At 44.7% G+C, this 23,351-nt stretch overlaps 2 protein-coding genes across 2 annotated transcripts in view; one reads left to right on the top strand and one right to left on the bottom strand.

The window, feature by feature from the left end:
• Positions 1-9,160, top strand: part of KIAA2012 (KIAA2012 ortholog) — a 76,797-nt gene extending 67,637 nt beyond the window's left edge. Inside the window, exons 17-21 of the mRNA XM_035137391.3 lie at positions 783-1,174; positions 3,456-3,664; positions 4,850-5,022; positions 6,646-6,865; positions 7,515-9,160. Coding sequence (XP_034993282.3) covers positions 783-1,174; positions 3,456-3,664; positions 4,850-5,022; positions 6,646-6,865; positions 7,515-7,662 — 1,142 coding nt within the window. The 3' untranslated portion in view covers positions 7,663-9,160. The remainder of the gene's footprint in view (positions 1-782; positions 1,175-3,455; positions 3,665-4,849; positions 5,023-6,645; positions 6,866-7,514) is intronic.
• On the bottom strand, positions 8,968-21,818 carry SUMO1 (small ubiquitin like modifier 1). Its single transcript, XM_035137405.3, has 5 exons — positions 21,548-21,818; positions 17,971-18,045; positions 16,808-16,885; positions 13,603-13,674; positions 8,968-11,850 (listed from the first exon to the last, which is right to left on the bottom strand). The coding sequence occupies exons 1-5, from the start codon at positions 21,557-21,559 to the stop codon at positions 11,782-11,784; spliced, it is 306 nt and encodes a 101-aa protein (XP_034993296.1). The 5' UTR covers positions 21,560-21,818; the 3' UTR covers positions 8,968-11,781.
• Between the last annotated feature and the right edge of the window lie 1,533 nt (positions 21,819-23,351).

The following is a 23,351-nucleotide window of genomic DNA, read 5'->3' as shown; positions in this document are numbered from 1 at the left end:
CACAAGAAAAAAGACAAATAGTAAATGTACAAATCAAAGTAATCAATAAATCTAACTTAATTTCCCTCGTGGACTTCCTCGTGCCCCCTATTGAGCGATTCATTGTATATCCTTTCTCGCAGGTTCTATTCATATTTTATATCCAAAATTACCATTATCTCCATTTCTTTAAACTTTAAGGTCCATTATATAATTCTATTCTATATTTCAAAAAATATCTCCCTTAGTTCTCAACCTGCAACATACACAATTGCTTATATTTCTTTTCATATATCAGTTTTACAATATTTTTTATAATATATTCTAAATTTCTTGCATTCTTCTTCCGTCTTCTCCTCTCCTCGATCGCGTAGTCTTCCGGTCAGGTCAGCAAGTTCCATATAGTCCAACATTTTCATTTGCCGAAAATGAGTGTTCTGATTTGCAAACGTTCTTTGGAATCCGAACGTCCAATGGGGCTTCCAATTGGCTGCAGGAGCTTCTTGCATCCAATTAGAAGCCGCGCTTAGCTTTCCAAACGTTTTGCAAGTCGAACAGATTTTTTAAAAATGCTGGGGCCAAACCATGTGTTATACAAATACAGCCATACCAGATTCCGTTTGACTTCCAAGGTACGACTGTATTTGTATAACACATAGTTTGGCCCTAGCATTTTTATTTTTTTATTTTTTTTAAAGACTTGATATTTGGAATGCCCATAAAACCTTGTGCAATAGTTTCACGAGATAATCTCAGACGCAGCTCCTGTGTCATACCTTGTGCCTGTGTTCATCTTTTTGCAGGGAAACCAAAACAGAAGAAGGCTGTTGGGAAAACGGTTCCTTATTCCAAAGAGAAGTCAGCAGGTGTCAAAAGATCGGAGGCTGCAGAGGACTCAAACCAGGATGAAGAAAAAGGGGATGCAGCTGCTGAAATAGAGAAGATCAGTTCTCTTGTAGAAGGAGAAGGAGGAGACGAAGATGAAAAGGGAGGCTTTTCTGATCAAAGCCCTCCTTCTTCCAGCCCTCTCAGGGAAGAATCCCTCTTGCCACTTGAAGAAGGTGAAGAACCTTCTGCTGAAGATGTTCTCCATCCTTCTGGACCTCAAGCCATTCCTGCTGATGAGACAGCTGCTGTTGCCCCTGCAGATGATGGCTCCCAGCCTGACACAACTCTGAGCAATGACCCTCCAGAGGTAAGCAATGTCATTTTCCTGAAGGAGCTGCTTTCTGAATTCATTCTTGAACCGTTTAGGAGCGGAGGTGTCAGATCCACGCAACCAGGAAGACCCATGCAGCCAGGCCAACACACATGTTCTCGCCATCCATAAGCTTTCTCGCAGGTGTGCATGCCCAGACGCGGTTTTCGGCTTCTGGACATGCGCAGAAGCGATTTCCAGAGCCCCGGAAATGGGCAGAGCAGCGCCGAAAATCGCTTCTGTGCATGTCCGGCGTATGTCCAGCCCATGTCCGTGGGAATGATCCGGCCCATGGATGGAAAATGTTGCCGACGCCTGCATTAAATGCATATACAGTGGTACCTCTACTTACGAATTTAATGCGTTCCAAACGCACATTTGTAAGTAGTAAAAAATTGTAAGTCGAATCCCATAGGAATGCATTGGGAGAAAAAATTCGTAAGTAGAAAAAATCCTATCTAAAAATTTGTAAGTAGAAAAAATCCTATCTAAACCGCATCCAAGATGGCGGACGGAGCTCCATTCGTAAGTAGAAACATTCGTAAGTAGAAACATTCGTAAGTAGAGGTACCACTGTAAGTGCTTTCAATGTGGATTGGTAGTAGGTGATTCTTAAAGCTGATACTTGAAAGGGTGGTGATTTTCCCTGGGACCACAATGTGTAGGGAGGGGGGAGGTTTAGCTCTTCCCTCCCCAGCTGTGATCCCTATCAAAATCCCACCCCCACCTCTTGCAGGGCAAATCCCTTAAAATGAAAGTGTCCATTGGTGCCAGGAAGCTGTTTTTCTAAGAGTAATTTCCACCAGTGAGCAGGAGTATGCTGAGGGTTGTGGCTGGAAGGGCAATGTGGCTTCCCTCCATACATTATGAACCCCCCTTTCAGTACAGTGGTACCTTGGTTTACGAACACCTCGGTTTACGAATTTCCAGTTTACAAACACTCCTAACCCAGAAGTTAGTAAACCAAGGTGCCTGAGGCCTACTGAGCGTCCGATACCTTCGGAGAGGCCGGGCCTTCGCTCCAATGGCTCCCAGAGGCCGGGGAGTGTTTCCACAACTGGGAAATAAAAAAATTCCTTCAGTAGCACCTTAAAGACCAACTAAGTTTATATTTTGGTATGAGCTTTCGTGTGCATGCACACTTCTTCAGATACACTAGAAACAGTAGTGTCAGACCCTATATATATACAGAGGGTGGTGGGGGTGGGTGGGAATGGGAGATGGGCTGATGGGAGTGGTAAACCTGTAGATGGGTGTTAATGGCTGCTGATGGCTGCAATTAGTCCTGGGCTGCAATTAGTCCTGGGCTGTAGCCCACAACTGGGCTACAGCCACAGAAGCGCTCCCCGGCCTCCGTGAAGGCATCAGAGTGAAGCCCCAGCCTCCACGAAGGCATCGGAGTCGGAGCCAGGACTTCGTTCTGATGCCTCCCAGAGGCCAGGGAGCGCTTCCGCAACTGGGCTGCAGTTCCGTTAAATTGCTGGAAGCGCTCCGTTAAATTGCTGCTTTAGGGGTTTTTTTCATCGTCTAGAACGGATTAATCCACTTTCCATTACTTTCAATGGGAAAGTTTGCTTCGGTTTATGAACGCTTCGGTTTATGAACAGACTTCCGGAACCAATTCTGTTCATAAAACAAAGTACCACTGTATTACTTTTTTAAAAAACCCACTGGCTAAGGTTGCATGCTATGGATTTATTGGAATGTGTTCAGTTAGGCCTCGAGGCTCATGGTCACTCTTCTTAGAAATGTATGGCCAAGGAAAAGCTACTTGAATATGTCTAGGAAAAGGCACCACAGATCTCTAGTACTCTCTCCTTAAATGACAACTGACCTTGGAATGCTCAGAAGCTTCCTGAACTTTCAGGGGCACAGAGAGAGCCAAACAACTTTCATTCCGTTTTCCGAAAAACAAGAGGCACGCTTGTTCTCTACTAGTCAACCTTAATGGCATAAAGGGGGAGGCTGCTTCCACACAGTTTACATATCAGTTTTCCTGAAGAAATGGTAGATCCCGATTAAAGGGGGGGAATATGGGGTGGCATTTGAAGGCAGACCACGCAGTGTGCACCGAGTTCACCATAAACTGCTGCATGGAAGCATCTTGAGTCACAGCAAAGGCAAACGCCACATGGTTAACGATGTCAAAAGAGCCTTGCTGGATTGGGCCCAAGGCCCATCTCGTTCAGCATCCTGTTCTCCTAGCAGCCAACCAGATTGCCTCCAGGGAAACCCTTGAGCTGAACAACAGCACACTCCCCCCCTTTGTGTTTCGCAGCCACTGGACCCGCCTCGGAACAAGCAGGAGGAGAAACTCTCACGAGAGCAAATGATAGCCGACAGGGCAGAGAAGAGGCGGCTTGCGGTGGAGAGAAAACGAAGGGAGCAGGAAGAGCGGAAGCGGAAGGAGCAGGAAGAGCAGGAGAGGATGGAGAGGATGAAAGAAGAACTGGAACAGGAGCAGCAGAAGAGGATGGCAGAGATGCGGTTAGTGAGGGAGGGGGAAGATGCCCACCATCAGGGCAGGAGAATGAGCAGGAAACACACACACCCTCTCCAAGTGTAGGAGGGCCAACTTGCCATAGGAACCACAGATATCTGGCAGCCTGCAGCGTATCTTCAGTGTCCTACAATACTTCCTGCATTTCTTCCAACACCCAGCCTCCCTCCCTGCATTTCTTCCAACACCCAGTCTCCCTCCCTGCATTTCTTCCAACACCCAGCCTCCCTCCCTGCATCCATTCCTTCAGATACATAGATATTCTTTATTGTTTTATAGATGCACATCAGTGCACAAAAATTTATAGTTATTAACTCCATTGCCTCCCCACCCCCGGAGTTCACATTCTGACAGTCAAAAGCGATGTTGCCAATTCAGAAACCTTCATTCAAATTTGCCTTTGCATCAGAATGTGGTACTAACGGTCCTTGTGTAGGCCGTTTACAGCTACATCCCAAACCCAAAGCAAATGAGATCTGACATTTGCAAAACCAAACTTGTAAATATTAAGGGTGATTCAGGTTTCCTGGCAGATTCCCATGCTATACCAGCAAATGATTCCTAGACTTGTCTCCCCTTTATGTAGGCTGAGTCTACACTAATCTGTAAAAACCCTATGAAAGGCTATTTTAAAAAAGTTAAATAGCTCTCAATGCCATTTCCCATTGCCGACAGATCGCTGCTCTGTGGTGCCCTCTGGTGTCGCATTTTTACAATGCATTTATAACATTATAACAGACCAGTGTAGATTCGCCCTATAAAAGTGATGGCCAAACTTGGCTCTCCAGCTGTTTGGGGACTACAGTTCCCATCATCCCTGACCACTAGTCCTGTTAGCTAGGGATGATGGGAGATGTAGTCCCAAAACAGCTGGAGGACCAAGTTTGGTCATCACTGCCCTATAGAAGGCACTGGCTGGCTATCTTGCCCTTTTATTAGAGATGGGATGGGGGACCTGCGGCTCTTCAAATGGTGTTGGGCTTCAGCTCCCACCATCCCCTGACTATGGGCCATGCTGGCTGGGCCTGATGGGAGCTGGAGTCCAGCAACATCTGGGAGGACCACAGATTCTTCATCCCTGTATGCTAAACTTTCCCTTGTCTTGCGGGTCCCCTTGCTTTTGCCTGGCGTGCCCATGACCCTTCCCTCCAATGGACACCTCTTCGTTTTAGTCTAAGGAAACAGCAGCTGGAAGAAGAGCGCCGGCGGCAGGAAGAGGAAGCAGCAAGGCAGCAACAAGCTGCAAAGGCAGCCCAGGAACATGCACGGCACCAACAGGAAGAGCTCCGCAGGAAACTCCTGGAAATGCAGAAGAAGAAGCAGCAGGAAGAGCAAGAACGCGCAGGTACGCCAAGGCAGGCCTTAGTGTCTGGATCTTGATACGATGCCCTCCATGGGCTCCTCCTGTCAGTGTGGCCCCCTATTCTGGGAGCTTATCCACTGGCGCTACAAGCTACTACAGTGGTGCCTCGCTAGACAAATTTAATTCGTTCCATGGGTCTATTCTTATAACGAAAAATTCGTCTAGCAAATCCCATAGGAATGCATTGAAATTTTTTGAATTTTTTTTTTGCCCATAGGAACGCATTAATTGAATTTCAATGCATTCCTATGGGAAACCGTGATTCGCTAGACGAATTTTTCGTAAAACGAATTCGTCTAGCGAGGCAACCTCCGCTAGAAAAATCCTTTCTTTAAGCGAAAATTTCGTCTTACAGGGCGTTCGTTAAGCGAGGCACCACTGTATTTTACATTTTTCACAAAGCCCTTGATTGCCCAGTGCCACGTCATGCTGGGCATTTTAAGATGGCAGCCCTCGTGTGTGTGTGTGTGTGTGTGTGTGTGTGTGTGTGTGCGCTTTTAAATATATTACTATATAATACTAATTGGGTATTCCGCTTATCTCTGGACTTCAAACTGATCACAGCAGCTATCAATTATTATTATTATTATTATTATTATTATTATTATTAATTGAATTTATATACCTCCCTATACCCGGAGGTCTCAGGGCGGTTCACAGAACAAAATCAGAATATAAACACCACAATATATATAATCAAAATAAAAACAACAACCCAATAACCCGTCTCCAAAAAAGACCACATTGTAAAAGGGCATAGGATGTCAACCAAATAAACCAACGGCCTGGTTAAAAAGGAACATTTTTGCCTGGCACCTAAAGGTGTATAATGAAGGCGCCAGGTAAACCTCCCGGGGGAGAGCATTCCACAGACAGGGGAGCCTGCAGAGAAGGCCCTGTTCTCGTGGTGCCACCTTCCGAACCTCTGAGGCACCAGAAGAAGGGCCTCAGAAGATGATCTCTACATTGGCTCCCAGTACGTTTCCGAGCACAATTAAAAGTGTTGGTGCTGACCTTTAAAGCCCTAAATGGCCTCGGTCCAGTATACCTGAAGGAGCGTCTCCACCTCCATCATTCTGCCCGGAAACTGAGGTCCAGCACCGAGGGCCTTCTGGCGGTTCCCTCGTTGCGAGAAGCCAAGTTGCAGGGAACTAGGCAGAGGGCCTTCTCGGTGGTGGCGCCTACCCTGTGGAACGCCCTCCCAACAGATGTCAAAAAGGAAAACAACTACCAGACTTTTAGAAGACATCTGAAGGCAGCCCTGTTCAGGGAGGCTTTTAATGTTTAATAGATTATTGTGTTTTATTCTTCTGTTGGAGGCTGCCCAGAGTGGCTGGGGAGACCCGGCCAGATGGGCGGGGTATAAATAATAAATTATTAAATTATTATTATTATTATTAAGGTCTGGGTAGGTTCAAATGGAAAGAGGCAGTCCTTGAGGTATTGCGGTCCTGAGCAATTAAAGGCTTTATAGGTCAAAACCACCATTTTGAATTGGGCCCAGAAACTAATTGGTAGCCAGTGCAGTCAGACCGGGATCAGTGTAATATGCTCAAATATGCTTTATTACACCAACTACTATCTATAACTATCTCTTTCCCTTAGAAGCGGAGAAGCGGAGGCAGAAAGAAAGGGAAATGCAGCTGGAAGAGGAACGCCGACTCTTAGCTGAGATGGCAGAAGAGCAGCGCTTGGAGTACGAGAGAAGGAAGCAGGAAGAAGAGGAGCGAGTGAGGCATGAGGCTGAGGAGAGGAGGAGAAGGGAAGAGGAAGAGGCTAGACTTGCATTAGAGGAAGCAAAGAGACAAGCCTTATTACTGGCAAGGTACACAGCTTCGTAAGGGGATTTGTCTGGAACTCTAGAGAATCATTGCCAGGCAAGTGTAGACAAACCACTTGAGGTCCTACTGATTGCCATTAAAGTTCTAAATGGTTGGTCCATGGGGTAAGAAACCTTTGGTCTGCTAGATGTTGATGAAATAGTTGCCATCAGCACCAGGCAGTATGGCCAATGGGCAGAGTTTATGGGAGTTGAAGTTCCCCACACTTGACTTAAAGGATCACTTCTCCCATACCAGCAGCCTTCCTGGTCCTTAAGATCTGTTGGGGAGGTTCTGGCTGGGGCACGACTAGTTTGGCTGTGAAACAGGGCCTTATCTGTGACTGCACCTAGATTATAGGACTCCCTGCCTCTGGAGGTGAGAACCTGGCCTCTTGTCTCCTTACCATCTGGTCGAGACATTCTTAGGCATTTGATTTCAGTGTTTTAATGGATTGAGGCCCCTTGGTTTTTAAGCTGCTTTTGGCCTGCCTTACCTAGGTCTGATTTAGTGTTTCATTGTATTATGTCATTAGTTGTGTGGTTTTTTTAAAAAAAAAATATTGTAAACCACCCTAAGGACAAGTTATATACACTTTACAAAAGAATGTAATGGCCTGTGTTCACTGATATTCATCCACCTCTCTGCTTTCAGACAAAGGGCGGACTTGGAGAAGGAGAAGGAATTCCAATATAAGCTGCTTGTGGAAGCTGAGGGGCTAGAACGAAGGCTGGCGATTTCACGCCCATGGGTTTATTCGTATTTCCAGCATCCTTTTTTAAATGTGGGAGATGAGGATTAAAGAGCGAGAACTTTTCCCAAGGACAACTCGCAGCCGCGTAGCTGTGGTCTTCTCGCCTTACTCCAAAATGTCAGCATCCCGTTATTCACTTGTTTTTAATTCAATAGAGGCTGTTAATCCACATGATGAGTGCCGTTGCCTTCTGACTAATCACCTTGCAGATTCCCAGTCAAAAGCTATTGCCAAGCCCTCTTTCTAAAACAAGCAAGAGAGGGGAGAAATGGCTTCATCTGGACCACTGGGCAATTTTGGACACTGGACATTGTCGGCAAGACGACCTGAGGTCTTCACAAGCCTGGAGAACCCACCATTGGAGAAGCCGTCAATGAAATCGAATGAAAGTTGCACTCCGTGTTCTAAAGCAGGAGCAGCAGACTGGTGAGTCATAGGAAACATGTGGACTGCAAGTTAGCTTTGTCTAGACCAGGCATCCCCAAATTGTGGCCCTCCAGATGTTTTGGCCTACAACTCCCATGATCCCTAGCTAACAGGACCAGTTGTCGGGGAAGATGGGAATTGTAGTCCAAAACATCTGGAGGGCCGAAGTTTGGGGATGTCTGGTCTAGACAACCCCCTGCCCCAATTCACTAGTTTTGCGCTTTCTCGAGGCCAGAGACAAGGAGCCTGTGATCTTCCAGATGTTGAGATTGTGGCTTCACTCATCCCTGAACATTGGCCATGCTGATTGGTATGGGAGGGAGTCCAACGACGTTCAATTCAGAGCGGCCTCGCCGTATGATGAAGATTGCGATCCAAGTAGTGTCACACAAATGTCACCCTACGCTTCAGAATGGGGTACAGGTATAAAAATGATAAAAAACAGATCAATCCCGAGTTCACGAAGAAGAGATAAAACACCCAAGTGGGATTCATCCATCCAGGCTGATTAAATGAGTTTCCTACAAATCCCTGAGGAACAGAGACAAGTTTTAATCTGGCAGTATTGACACCAACCATGCTTCTGAGAAGTCAGGCCTACAAATGGGAAACCATTGCAGAGAAGACCCTTTCCCATGTCAACTCATGTGATTTGTAATCCAGTAACACCTAGCAGGGCTCTGTGAGCCACCAGCTTGTAGAAACTGGAAAGGGAACAGGAAGCAAAATCCTGGCTCGCTCATTTCTACAGAACATGGGGGCAACTGATACCTATGAGCTATTTGGGTTATTCATTCGAGTGGCAGCGGCACTGTGGCCTAGGAAGAAGAGGAGAACAGCAGGTGCCAGGCTAAAAACACATTTCCGTTCACTTTTCACTCAGCTTGTTTATTACTGTAGTCATGGATAACACTTAAACCCCATATGCCAATTTTTGAAAACAAATTTTAATTTTTAAAAAAAGGTTTAGCATGTGTACAAAAAGGCATCAGAAGTGGGACATGGGAACTACAAGCATTGGAGAAGATCCATTAACACTTTACAATTAAGTGCCAGCTTAAAAATAAAAATAAAATTGAACTCACAATCAAATGGTGTATTAAAAACATGCTTAAGAACATTGCAGTCTCGATTTCTGTCCTTTCCCCAATCCCCTTGCAAGAGGGGGGGGAAAGAGGTAGAGCAATGTGTTTCTAATCCTGCCATCATACCATAAACCTGAGCTAAAGGGCCCCTTCTAGCATGGCAGGTTTTCTATGACACTGTTCCTCGATTTACTAAAATAGGTATGAAGGTCAAAAAGTGTTCAGCGGGATAACCAATCGGAGAATACAGTTTTCCAACCCTCATTTAAGAATACTACTTCACAGAACAAACTCCACAAAAACCAATGAATAGCTTTTATTTTGGAAAGCTGCTCTAACCATTCACCATTTAGTTTGGGACAGCATTGGGTTGAGACGTATATTCAGGAATCCCTATACCCTAAGAATGCTTACATGTGCTCCCTGGAAATCAGTTAGGCTTACTTCTACATAAGAAATAGGGTTTGGCGCAAGGGCTTCGATGCTGATCCTACGAAGTTACATGACAAAGCTTTGCAGTTCACAGGATGAAGTTCTCGATCATGTCTTGCAAGCAGCTCTGGCCCGTCTCACACTAGTCTTATGCAAGCGACAAGCAGAGCTCATGCATGGTTTTTGTTACCAGTGTACAGCATTTGATGAACCTCAAGATCACCTAGGATTTCCAGTGCAACACAAGGCGCTCAATTTATAAAGTTACTCGTGCTTAAACTGCATTAAACACAATGGAGCAAGTTCGGTGTGGCTAATTTGAGCTCCATCAATTTTAAGTGAGCATTTTCTGTGACTAACTATATTCAAAGCAGGCACCTTAGTGTGCCCCTTTTACAACTTTAAAAAAGGTCATGAAGTGCTAATCGCAGGGGGCTCACAAAATTCTTGGGCACCCCCCCAATTCTTGCAACCCTTTCCAACCTTAAAGGTAAAGGGACCCCTGACCATTAGGTCCAGTCATGACCGACTCTGGGGTTGTGGCGCTCATCTCACGTTATTGGCTGAGGGAGCCGGCGTACAGCTTCCAGGTCATGTGGCCAGCATAACAAAGCCGCTTCTGGCAGACCAGAGCAGCACATGGAAACGCCGTTTACCTTCCCGCTGTAGCAGTACCTATTTATCTACTTGCACTTTGACGTGCTTTCGAACTGCTAGGTTGGCAGGAGCTGGGACCGAGCAACAGGAGCTCACCCCGTCACAGGGATTCGAACCGCCAACCTTCTGATCAGCAAGCCCTAGGCTCTGTGGTTTAACCCACAGCGCCACCCGCGTTTCCAACCTTATGCTAACATTAAATTTCAGAACCGAGGAGGCATTCACAAAAGACATCTATTAGTTGAAGATAGACTGCTACTTACAATTTGAGAGCAAGTGGCAAAGAGTGTGCTAGTTTGCAAGGTGGAATAACAAAATCAGTTGTTGCCACACTGTCATATTCTCAGGCACTGGTCAATGGCTGAAAACCGGTGTTCCTTAAATATTCCTCACTGCTTTTGCCAAAAAGTATCCAAGCCACGGGAAAGGGACGTGGGTGGTGCTGTGGGATAAACAACAGAGCCTGGGCCTTGCCAATCAGAAGGTTGGCGGTTCGAATCTCCGCAACGGGGGTGAGCTCCTGTTGCTCGGTCCCTGCTCCTGCCAACCTAGCAGTTCAAAAGCACATCGAAGTGCAAGTAGATAAATACGTTCCAGCAGGAACGTAAACGGCGTTTCCGTGCGCTGCTCTGGTTCGCCAGAAGTGGCTTAGTCATGCTGGCCACATGACCTGGAAGCTGTACGCTGGCTCCCTTGGCCAATAAAGCGAGATGAGCGTCGCAACCCCAACTGGACCTAATGGTGAGGGGGTCCCTTTACCTTTATCCAAGCCACGGGTATCTCAAAAAATGCAATGCTTATAAATTTGTTTCCTCTCATTTATTTAAAGGGAAGCCAGTACAGTCTATGTGTGCATTCAAAAACCACATCTCAGGCCAAAAGAATGAAATTATTAGCAACTCTTGGTACATGAAAGTACTAAAAATTAGAATGTTCCTGGGCTTTTCTGCCGATGAAAAATCAGTAGGATTTTCCAAGTTCTCTTCGGTGATTTCGTGTATCTCATGCCCAAAAAAAGACTACATTTCCCCATCAACATCTGGATGCTGTTCTGTCCTAGTCCACCAGCAAATGATACAGAACAAAGTTTGAGGACATAATTTGAGGACATAATCCTTCCATTGCTAAGCTCTCAGAAAAGCGTCAGCTCCTTTGTAACTTAAAATCCACAAGTAAAAGCCGCACGTGGGGGGGAAAAAACCTTGGGGCCAATACGGAAATTTTAAGAAAGCTTTGCGCCCAATCTGGCAGATCAGTCAACGTGCTTGAAATACATGAGCCTTGTGAACACACAAATGCACGTGTGGGTGGCGGGTGTGTTTCTAAAGAGGAAACGGGGAAAACAGCGAAGTACAACCGCAGGGGGAGCACAAGAATTCAGTACAATGAAAACAAATGATAGTGTATAATGAGCACAAGTATTTATAACAGACATTTGTAAATAAGACCCCAGATATGGGCGTATGGTGCCGGTTTCGATTCAGTGTTATATACCACATTACAAAAGAACTATTATTCAAAAATAAGAAAAGAATAAAAGGGAACGGAGGGGTGGGGAGCAAACAATCTAAATTGTTGAATGGCCTCCTGTCTGTTCCTGATAAACTTCAATCACATCTTCTTCTTCCATCCCGAGCTGTAAAATAGGAAACAATTATTATTATTATTTTAAAAAATGGATATTCTGCATTCAGAACTGTTGTTATTTTTCTTGTGGTTGTTAAGACATGACAGTAAACAAGAGAGGTTTACAAACAAGCAACCCCTAGTTATGAAAAATTACTGACTTTAGTCAGATTCAAAACAGAAAGATGGGTTGAAATCATTGTTTTTAATCACCTTTCCCCATTTGTACTCTAGATATTTCATTTAAAAAAAAGTTGCACAGTCACTGTTCTATTTAACCATTAAAAATGTATATTTACAACTACATACTGTTTTAAACCACCTGGGAGGGTAGACTTGAGCTGTTATTTCTAACTATACACACACACTACAAGTTGCCTTCATTTCAAAATATAGATTTCTATTTGTCTCTGTACACGTATAAAAACAGTGAGAAAGGCAATTATTAAAAAAAACTGGCAGAACTGCCTAGAAGTTTGCAGAAGCAAATGTCCATGTGCCCCTCCCTTCCCGAAAAATGTGATTCGACTCGTCGTCATCAATATTCCTAATTTGAAAACCGAGCTCAATTCGAAAGATCCAAGTTCTCAGAGGGCATCAGCCGGAAGCATGGGGATGGCAGCTCCTTGTAAAGGGGCTAAATTCTAGTGCCTTACGATAACTCTGTGCTGTATCACCCCATTCTGTGCAATGACAATAATGCTCAGTTTCCCCAAAGCAGATCTTTTACCTATCACACACTCTTTACAGAAGAGACCCTGAAGGCATTTGATAAGCCCAAGTCGTAAGCCCAAGTTAAGAAACTATGAAATGCAAGCCAAACAACTTTGCTTTATCATGGCTGAGTTTTAATGTTCAGATCGCCTTTAAACTGTTCCGTTTTTTAAAAACAGCAACCTAACTGCAGCTTAATTATTTTAAATTGTACAGTGGTGCCTCGCTAGATGAAATTAATTCGTTCCACGGGTCTTTTCTTATAGCGAAAAAATTCGTCTAGCGAATCCCATAGGAATGCATTGAAATTTTTTTGCCCATAGGAACACATTCATTGAATTTCAATGCATTCCTATGGGAAACCGCGATTCGCTAGACAAATTTTTCGTAAAACGCATTCGTCTAGCGAAGCAAGCTCAGCTCGAAAAATCCTTTCGTTAAGCGGAAATTTCGTTAAGCAGGGCATTCATTAAGCGAGGCACCACTGTATTTCAAAACAGATTTTCTCTCTTCTTGATCCACTTGGGGGGGGGAGGTGCTACATTCACCATTTGCAAATCCTCTGGGGGCTGCGTGGCCGAAAGTAGACATAACCACTCCTTGCTCTTGCACACAAATCAGATGAGGAGAATGACTAACTAGTCATCAAATGCATGCACACTTCTTCAGGTATCTAAAGAAGTGTGTATGCACACGGAAGCTCATACCAAAATAAAAACTTAGTTGGTCTTTAAGGTGCTACTGAAGGATTTTTTTTTATTTTGCTTCGACTCAGACAAACACGGCTACCTACCTGTAACTAGTCATCAAATGATCCATCCAGTGACCAGGGAGAGGAGACTTTGCAGCTCCATCAGGGCACTAGAGTTGGGCGGAAACCCGGTGCTTTCATTTTTGCCACCACCGAAACTGGTGGAGGTCTTGGGTCCCATAGAAAATTTGTTGGGGTGGCTAATTCAGCCCCAAAGCTGGGAGTAAGCTACCCCTGCTTTAACCTTCCAAATGGTCTGAGCCATGCATTTGGCAGTGAGCACTATGAAAGACGTACCTCTTTTGGAGTATGATCATCAGTAATTCTCTGACCCTCAAAGAGGAACCTGAGTGAATTCATAGGAACTCCCTAAAAAGGGAAAAGAGGGAGAAATTACTTCATTTCAACCTGTAAGACACGCACAAAAAGAACAGAAAAATGTAGATGTTACTTTTTCTTTTTCTTAACTCTTCGGTCTAATGGAAGAATTAAAGCACCAACAAATTTTCTCGTGAGCTGAAAAGCATGGGACTATGTAAGTTCAGGCACCCAACCTTAGCTTCCTCACCATGTATAGGACGAGTATGTTTTATAGTCACACACCCTGTGCTTGCTTATAACCTAATCTCCACGCACCTGCCCTTCTGCTTGGTCATTCAGATCCAATCTTCTTCTGCAGATCAGCAGTGAGCTTTATCCCTATTTTAATCCCTGTTGTTGCGTTCGTCGTTTCAATTGTTTATCGTCCGCCACCCTGAAAGCATTTTGCTTTCTTACTGTGTTTATTGCTCACCTTTCTTCTATCATGGAACCTAAGGCAGTCTAACATGTGGCTGGAGCCTTGACCAGACCAGCAAAATGGCAGCCTCATGTGGCCTTCAGCCCACTTCCTTGACAATAGTCCCAATACCTTAATTTACTGAAAGTATCTTTATAAAAAAAAACATGGCCACTGGTCCCATCACCCTCCTGGCAAAAGAAGGGGAAGAAATGGAGGCAATGAGAGATTTTACTTTCTTGGGCTCCTTGATCACTGCAGATGGTGACAGCAGTCACAAAATTAAAAGACGCCTGCTTCTTGGGAGAAAAGCAATGACAAACCTAGACAGCATCTTAAAAAGCAGAGACATCACCTTGCCTACAAAGGTCCGTATAGTATAGTTAAAGCTATGGTTTTCCCAGTAGTAATGTATGGAAGTGAGAGCTGGACCATAAAGAAGGCTGATCGCCAAAGAATTGATGCTTTTGAATTATGGTGCTGGAGGAGACTCTTGAGAGTCCCATGGACTGCAAGAAGATCAAACCTATCCATTCTGAAGGAAATCAGCCCTGAGTGCTCACTGGAAGGACAGATCCTGAAGCTGAGGCTCCAATACTTTGGCCACCTCATGAGAAGAGAAGAATGCTTGGAAAAGACCCTGATGTTGGGAAAGACTGAGGGCACTAGGAGAAGGGGACGACAGAGGACGAGATGGTTGGACAGTGTTATCGAAGCTACGAACATGAGTTTGACCAAACTGCGGGAGGCAGTGCAAGACGGGAGTGCCTGGCGTGCTCTGGTCCATGGGGTCACGAAGAGTCGGACACGACTAAACGACTAAACAACAACAACAACATCTTTTTAAACTTAGGAACCTTGCTTTCATAAGTAATCCATTACTTTATATTTTATTGTGATGTGCAAACGAAGTTACTGTGAAACTAGAATACATTGTGCCAATGTAAGCCAGTTCCATCATGGCCTCTGGGGGCTCAACATCTTCTCAGGGTTTCCAGTGACGGGCTCCCTGAACCATTTCAAAGCAGTGTAGAAGGGGGAAAATGTTCACCATAGTGGCTTTTCCCATTCCTGTGCCAGAGGGACAGAAGTGAAACCTAGCTGAGAACTCTCTGAAGCGGTAGAGGACTTTGGGGCCTTCCTGATGCTGGTAGACTACAACTCCCATCATTCCTGACCACGGAGCATGCTAGCTGGGAACATAGGAGTTGGGCGTCCAACATCTGGAGGGACAGAGCCTCCTCATTCTTGCTTGAAACTGTCGTGTGTGGAGCAAAAACTTAAAACACGTTGCGGAGTTCCCAAAAATAGGCCAGAGGCAATTGTACTTCATGCAGCAGAGCTTTACTGCTACTGAAGGCAAATGAGCATCATGGTCGCAAATCCAATACATTCAGGATTGGCACAGTCCATAAAAATCCAGTTGCAGCAGACTTAACTTAAACTTACAATAACTTATAATAAGTCTAAACCTTAACACTAAGCATACTGTGTACAGAACACCACACCAGAAGGAAGAGAGGTAGAAAGAGAAAGTGAAACCCAGGCTCCTTCTGTCGCTACTTTTATAGTCGGCATGACCTTGACAGAAAGAGAAAGCGGAACCAGTTTAAGCCAGCTCTGTACTCAGCTTCTCTGAAAGTGTAATAACCCAAACATCAGGAACCTTCTGCTTCTTTCTTCCACCCAGAGAAGTTTCGAAAAACCCTCTTGAATTAAGTAGAATAGGAAAGATCTCTACACATCAGATCAATACTTTCTGTACTAAGAAACATAAAATAACAGGAACATCTGGATAACACAGCAACTCTATGTCCACTTGGCTTCCTGCCCTACAATTCTCCAGCTTCCGGACCGTTTCTTGTCTGCTTATTCCTGTCAAGAGAAAAGAACCCTCTTATACCTAGGTCCTACATAAAAGTTGTCCCAAATCCCATTCTACTATGAGTTCTGCCTTCACTGTTACTGAGCATGGAACACCCTTCCCTCTGCCATCTGAGAAAGCACCTGTTGTCTCAGATACCTTGTAAAACTTATTTTTGCCAAGGTTTCCCTGAACCATAAGACTGAACCTTGATTTATGCATATGAATCCATGGAACCTCTGTTTTACTCATTTCTATGCTGTTTTACTGGTTTTTTTGTTGTATTTTTGTATTAATAGGTGTTTTTTAAAATGTACATTATTATATACACTGCTTAAGATATTTTAAATATATTAAGCTGTTTAGAAATTCTAATAAGAGATTCCTTCCGGAGTCAGAAGACTATTCTATTGCATCAGAGAATCATAGAACTGTACAGTTGGAAAGGACCCCCAAGGATCATCTAGTCCAGGCATCCCCAAACTTGGCCCTCCAGCTGTTTGGGGACTACAATTCCCATCATCCCTGACCAATGGTCCTGTTAGCTAGGGATGACGGGAGTTGTAGTCCCAAAACAGATGGAGGGCCAAGTTTGGGGATGCCTGATCTAGTCCAACCCCCTACGATTCAAGAATCCTGCCCACAGCCATCCCTGGGTGGGATCCAACCACCCTTCTGCTTAACAGCCAGAGAGGCCCATTGCACTACAGGGACCTTAAAAGCTAACACAGGTGTCATCATCACCACAAAATTTCACATTAACACAGCACATATTCCTCTTCCATTTTCTCAATTCCACTTTCACAGGTTGAGAATTGTATTTTAAGAAGGAAAATAAAGAGTCCCCAAATTCCACAGACCTGTCTCTGACAGTACGATTCTTTAAGTTTTTTTAGATGCGTTGTCATTTTCACCTTGAAGTGTATTTCGCTGCTGTCCTGCAAACAGAATACAAAATCTATTAGTTTTCCCACACAGTTATTAAAAAGGCAATTGGTTTCTCCAATGGAAGGTACTGCTCAAAAGTTCGTCTTACATTTTTGACTGCTTGTTCCTTCAATATGTGTATTACCAGTAGCAAATGAATAATCTGAAGTTTCATTTTGTTCTATTTTAAAATAGATGGTGTTTGCTTTGCTGAATACATATCTTAAATTTTGGACTTGTGCCTTTATTGAAATGTGTCCTTTATTCACCAGCTTTGGCTAGCATAAACAAAATCACAACCCATAGCAAAACCATCAGCCTTTGCATGTCAACACGTTCACTAACCTTCTAACAGGTCAAACCATCTAAAGCAGGGGTAGGCAACCTAAGGCCCGGGAGCCGGGTCCGGCCCAATCGTCTTCTCAATCCAGCCCGCGGACGGTCCAGGAATCAGCATGTTTTCACATGAGTAGAATGTGTGCTTTTATTTAAAATGCATCTCTGGGTTATTTGTGGGGCCTGCCTGGTGTTTTCACATGAGTAGAATGTGTGCTTTTATTTAAAATGCATCTCTGGGTTCTTTGTGGGGCATAGGAATTTGCTCATTCCCCCCCCCCAAAAAAATAGTCCGGCCCCCCACATGGTCTGAGGGATGGTGGACCAGCCCACGGCTGAAAAAGGTTGCTGACCCCTGCTATAGAGCAGTGTTTCCCAACCTTGTGCCCCCAGATGTTTTGGGACTACAACTCCCATCATCCCTAGCTAGCAAGACCAGTGGTCAGGAATGATGGGAATTGTAGTCCGAAAACAGCTGGAGGCACAAGGTTGGGAAACACTGCTATAGAGAGTCCACTTATCTACTCAGAGTGGCAGTAGCTATGCAACGTCTCAGGCAGAGGTCGTTTTTAGTCCAGCTGCCCAACATCATTTTAAGTGGAGATGAGAGGAATTGAACCTAAGGCCTTCTGCATGAAAAGCATGTGTCAATGTGTATACGTGTGATGATGTGTGATAAGGAAAGTCCACCCACTCTCTAAACTTATACCTGTGGAACAATTAAATGCGCACATTAAATATAGACTATGGAAGAACTCACCTGCCCAATGACTTTGAGTTTAATGTATTCTCCCTCTTTCTTATCTCCCAAGTCCTCTGCTGAAGGTTTGGCTTCCTGCAGAGGAAAAGGAAACAAAAAAACGAAGCGATAAACTACAATACAAACGATTTCCACTGGTCAGTTCTACGATAGTTTTTTTGCAAGTTGACGGTGAATTAGCGCCACAATAGGATCCTATACCTATTGAATTAATCAGACAGAATACTGCAATGACTCTAGGGATCTAGGGCACACAGTCAACTTATGTGGGGCAATAAAAAAAGCTCAGATTTGTCCCATGTGAAATGAGTGCACAACCTAGTACATACCCAATACTTTCCCATAATAACACGTTGCAGGCAAAGCAATGGTGGTCAAGCGTGCCTTTCACAGAAACCTGTTTGCAAAGAACTGATCTTCTCACTGAGTAACCCTGCTTCTCTATAAGCTTTCACACTTTGAAAAGCATTATAATATATTGGGACTGGTGTGGGAAGTTTTCAAGTCCAGGCATAAGGAAAAAAGCACCAACAGTTCTGTTTTATAATGAGCTACAGAGCACGATGATGGGAGCAATTGCCTTCTTCTTAGTGTTTTTATTCTTGATCTGGAAAAACAAGAATTTAGGCACTTTCAAGAGAGCCAGACTCCCCCAAATAATTATTTTGAGTTATCCAAGGGTTGGTACGCCTTTTCTGGGTAGCTCCCCATCTCTGGAATGATCTCCCCAGGGAAACTCCCCCCGGCAAAGACTTTTTTTCCCAAGCCCTTTTAAAGCAATTGAATCTAGTCTCATTCTCTTCCAACCTTAGTGATTTCACCTCTGTTGCTTTAATTACCGTACATTTCTGTTTTAACTGGAGTGGGGAGCCACCCCAGGAGCACTTTCCTGTAGGGCAGGCTATCGTTTTTTAAATAAGCAAAGCAAGTTCTCTTGCAAGAGGCTCACATCTTTTAAAAGGCTTTGCAAGTACTGAAAAGATCTGCAGAAAGGACAGCCCTGCAGCCCTTAGTACTTCTTGGTGAGCAAGAATCTTGCTTAAACCTTGAATTTATCTTTTTCATAGCTTGAAGGAGGGGGAATGTGTTTATTGCCTGTTTAGTTCACCCCACAACAGACGGCCTGATAACCAGAAGCATGTACTGTACTAAAAGAAATTGGCAGTACAGTAACAGTGAATACACTTCTCCCATAGCAGAGCATGACCATAGTTTGTATTGCTGATGAACAGTAACATTCATAAGGTAATGCTTCTAGCCTCCGAGAACCTGAAAATGTGCCAAGTAAATGCAAGACCAGAGGAATTGGGAGCAATAAAGTGGGCCTGTTTAAAAGGATAAGAAATCAGCTAACTACTGTTGCCAAACATGTAAATGGAGAAGGCAGAGTTTTGAACAACTTGAAATCAATTAAAATACGACTGTGATTTAACACCTGCATACCTGAGCCGATATAAACCCTTAGCTCACTTTAACATTCGTCTATGAGAAATGACTCGATACTGAAGACAAACACAAATAAGAACTTGCAGATTTATGTGTTTTGAGCCACAACTCACGTCAAATCTGTTTATGCTACTGCTACAAAGAAGATCACTGCTACGGATTGTTTCCCTATTGTTTTCATTTCATTAACATCATATTTATAACCAAAGTGAATGCAGTGTTTAAGTTCTTGAAAGGGTGTTCTGTGCAACGCTACCGTTCATTAATGACATTAAGTAAAACAGCCACGGTAGTAAAACAAAGTTAATTATAACCTATAAACGCAATATCAATAGACAGATGAGCTACTGTACCAGTAGTTCTTTGGTGGGTGGGTTTTGTTTTTTTGTTTTTGCAATTTAGAATAAAAATTGATGAACGGTTGAAGTGCAGCATTATGGAAAGTAAACAAACGGTAAGTATGGAATGAGGGAAATAATTATTAATGGTTGGAGTGACAGGAGAAATTCCTTATACTGCATTTGGGGAATCTAGTGTCACTAAAACAAAGTCGTATGGCATCTTCAAGACTAACAAATTCATGATGGGTTAACACCAAGTATTTATGCACCATAACAGGAAAAGTTCCGAAAAGATATATTCACGTTTTTTAAAAAATGACTATGTTTGGATTAGCTTCAGGCTTCTATGCTTCCCTCCACCATGACCCCAGGGAGGCAGAAAGTGTTATGTCTGAACCCAGGAAAAATTGCGGGTTAGCCTTCAGCTTCAAACTGTGGTTTATGTTGCTGGCTTGTTCCAATAGGCCTTAGTTTACATTAACCACAATTTAGGGTTTTGACGTAACCTTTAAAATTAACTGTAGTTTAGTATGAATTTAAAAGTACGCATCCAGTCTCCTCCTGATAGTTATGCTGGTAGTGGAGCACTCAGATCCTGAACCCCAGTTTACTTTACATTCGAATTGGGCCTATGGGATAAATTCTGTACTAGCTGAAAAACTGCTAGCTGAACCATTTAAACAAAAAACAAAAAAAACCAGCTGCAACCAAACCATTTCACAATTCTTATTCGATCACGGTATCAAATAGATTTTCTCCCATACACACACAAACCGCAAAACATACACCCAACACTGCAGCCAAAGGCAACAAAAACATTCAGCATGGCAAGAAATAATCTCCTACTCAAGGACGTTTCACACAAAGCGAAACAGGGGACATCATTTTTGCAAGGAAAGGTCTTCCCAGGGAAGGCACACATACAAAATATGGAGTCCAGAGGCTAGGATCTAAACCAATGGATTAAAGTTACAAGAAAACAGATTCTGACTAAAACATCAGGAAGAACTCTCTTGACAGTTAACAGCTGTTGGACAGTGGAATCCCACTAGAGGTAGAACCGTGGAGTCGGAAGCGATCCCGAGGGTCCCCTAGTCCAACCCTCTGCAACGCAGGAATCTTTTGCCGGTGTGGCTGGGAACCCACACACGACCCTGAGAATTCGGGGTCTCATGCTCTGCCGGCCCAAGTTGTCCCAAAGGTTGGTGCACTCGCCTCCCATGGGAGCTTTTGAGCCTCAGAAGTTGGGATGGCCGCCTGTCCTGTCTAGTTGAGATCCCTGCATCGCAGGCGGGCAGGGTTGGTCTAGATGACCTTCAGGGGTACCTCCCATCCTACATTGACCAAACGTTGCTTTTGTTTGTTGGCTTGCTTTCCCCGCCCCCTTTTGAAATGCTGGAGGGGGGAGGTCCGAAATAAATAACAACAAGAAGAGGAGAGGGACCCCCACAAACACCAGCCACCCCTTTTTGTCAAAAGGCCCCACAGCTCCAATCCTCCTCTCTCGCTTTATCCCACCCCCATTCTGGGGTGGTGGGAGGGGAAATAGGGTGAAACACCTGGCCTTCCCCCCCCCAACAACAACCAGGAGGTCTAAAGCCTTCTGTGGGTCGGGGATGAGGCGCCTTCTTGGGCCGCCTGCGGGGAGGAGGAGGAGGAGGAGAGCCGCCTCCGCCTGCCGGCCTTGCGCTTTATTATCCCCGGGGCTTTCCCTTCCCTTTTCCCCGAGGAGCCTGGAGAGGCCTCGGCGGGGGAAGGAGGACTGGGGGGAGGAGGAGGGAAGCGGCTACCTGGTCCGACATGGCTCCCCGCCGCAGGCTCAGCTGGGCCGGCCGCCTCCGCCTCCCTCCGCCGCCAAGGAGCAGCCGCCGCCGCCGCCTCTGCCTGCCCTCAGGTTCTTCCTCTTCCTCCTCCTCCTCCTCTTCTTCCTTCTCTTCCTCCTTCTCCTGCCTTCTCTCTCTCTCTCTCTTTCTCGGAGACACGGAGCGGAGACGGAGAACACAACACCCAGGCCGGCGAAGGAGGGAGTTCCTCTGCGCCTGAGCTCACTTCCCGCGCCCTGACGCGGCGCCCACCAGGAGGGAGGAGAAAGGAGGAGAAAGAAGCCTCTCCTCCTTCGCTTCGCTTCCCTTTATTCCCTCCTTCTTTCTTTCCTTCCCTCCCTCTTCTCCCTCGACAGAAGTCTAGTAGGGTCATTAGAACGGGACCGTTGCTTCCAAAACTGAACCCGTTCCGGAAATCCGATCCGAAACCAAAGCGTTCCAACGCCGAGGCGCGCATTGCCCTACAAAGTAATGCGCAACGCTTTGATCAAGGCGCAGTGCCGGATTTGCGTATAAGCTAAACAAGCTCCAGCTTAGGGCCCAACTCTCTTGGGGGGGCCCAAAAAAATTGAAGGAGAAAAAAAACTGGAAGTACATTTCCAAAATATAAGATGAAAACCAAATAATATAAAACCTACATACAGAAACAGTGTTTTGTGTTGTGTAGGCTCCTATGATGTATAGATTTTGTTATGTGCAAATGACTTTAGATACCTATTGAGTCCGTAAATTACCATATAGCATATATTCAATACACAAAAAACTGACTTCTGTTTCAGTGTATCTGAAGAAGTGTGCATGCACACGAAAGCTCATACCTATGACAAACTTAGTTGGTCTCTAAGGTGCTCCTGGAAGGAATCTTTTTATTTTTTGTTTCAACTACTCAGACCAACACACCTACCTATCTGTAACAAAAAACAGGGACAATTTGTTGTTGATAAAGGACAGCTCGACATATACAGTAAAGGGCCCCATTACCTTCAGTAGCTTAGGGCCTCCTCAAACCTAAATCCAGCCCTGGATAAAAGGGTATTGAAAAAGATTTAATAGATTGGATAAAGGTATTTAGTCGCAGAAAAGAGAAGAGATGGTTATTGGAAACTGGGGAGAGGAGTTTGGAGGGGGGAGTCTGGGGGTCGGAAGAACTATAAACATATCGAATATGTTATGGTGAGCAACACGAAAACAGGGCCTTCTCTGCAGTGGCTCCCCGTCTGGAATGCTCTCCCTGGGGAGGTTCTGCTGGCAACTTCATTATACACCTTTAGGTGCCAGGTGAAAACTCTTCCTCTTCCAGGTGTTCCAGTGAGTGGCAACCCAGTGAGCAAATTAATTATTATTATTATTACTACTAGTACTCCTTCTTCTTTGGCGATCACTTGTAGCCGAGAAAGATTGTCCTCCATAAACACGATTTTATCCATGGGTCCGTAAGTGACTGTGGTGGCCAGTTCTGGATCCACACATCCTTCCACAGTGGGGACATTGGTTTCCAGACGGGAGTTGATCACGGTGTGGATTTGCTAAGTGTGCCTTCCTCTTAGCACGTTTCTCCCTTGCGTCCTGAGATCGAGTTTCTTCAAAGCCCATGACACCTTTGGTAAAGGCTTTTTCTCCAACTGGAGCGCTCGCAGCCAGTGTTTCCCAGTTGTCAGTGTTTATACTACATTTTTTCAGATTTGCCTTGAGATAGTCTTTAAACCTCGTTTGTTGACCACTAGCATTACGCTTTCCATTTTTAAGTTCAGAATAGAGTAGTTGCTTTGGA

Source organism: Zootoca vivipara, chromosome 1, assembly GCF_965207765.1.
Source record: "Zootoca vivipara chromosome 1, rZooViv2.hap1.1, whole genome shotgun sequence".
NCBI lineage: Eukaryota > Metazoa > Chordata > Lepidosauria > Squamata > Lacertidae > Zootoca > Zootoca vivipara.
Note: the sequence above shows the minus strand (reverse complement) of the source record. Positions and strands in the feature narration are given on the sequence as shown.

Excerpts from the sequence above, each read along its gene's own strand:
- SUMO1 (XM_035137405.3), bottom strand. Across the intron at positions 16,886-17,970 it reads AACTCAAAGTCATTGGGCAG|GACAGCAGCGAAATACACTT; the intron begins GTGAGTTCTTCC and ends TTCTGTTTGCAG. Across the intron at positions 11,851-13,602 it reads ATGATCATACTCCAAAAGAG|CTCGGGATGGAAGAAGAAGA; the intron begins GTACGTCTTTCA and ends CCTATTTTACAG.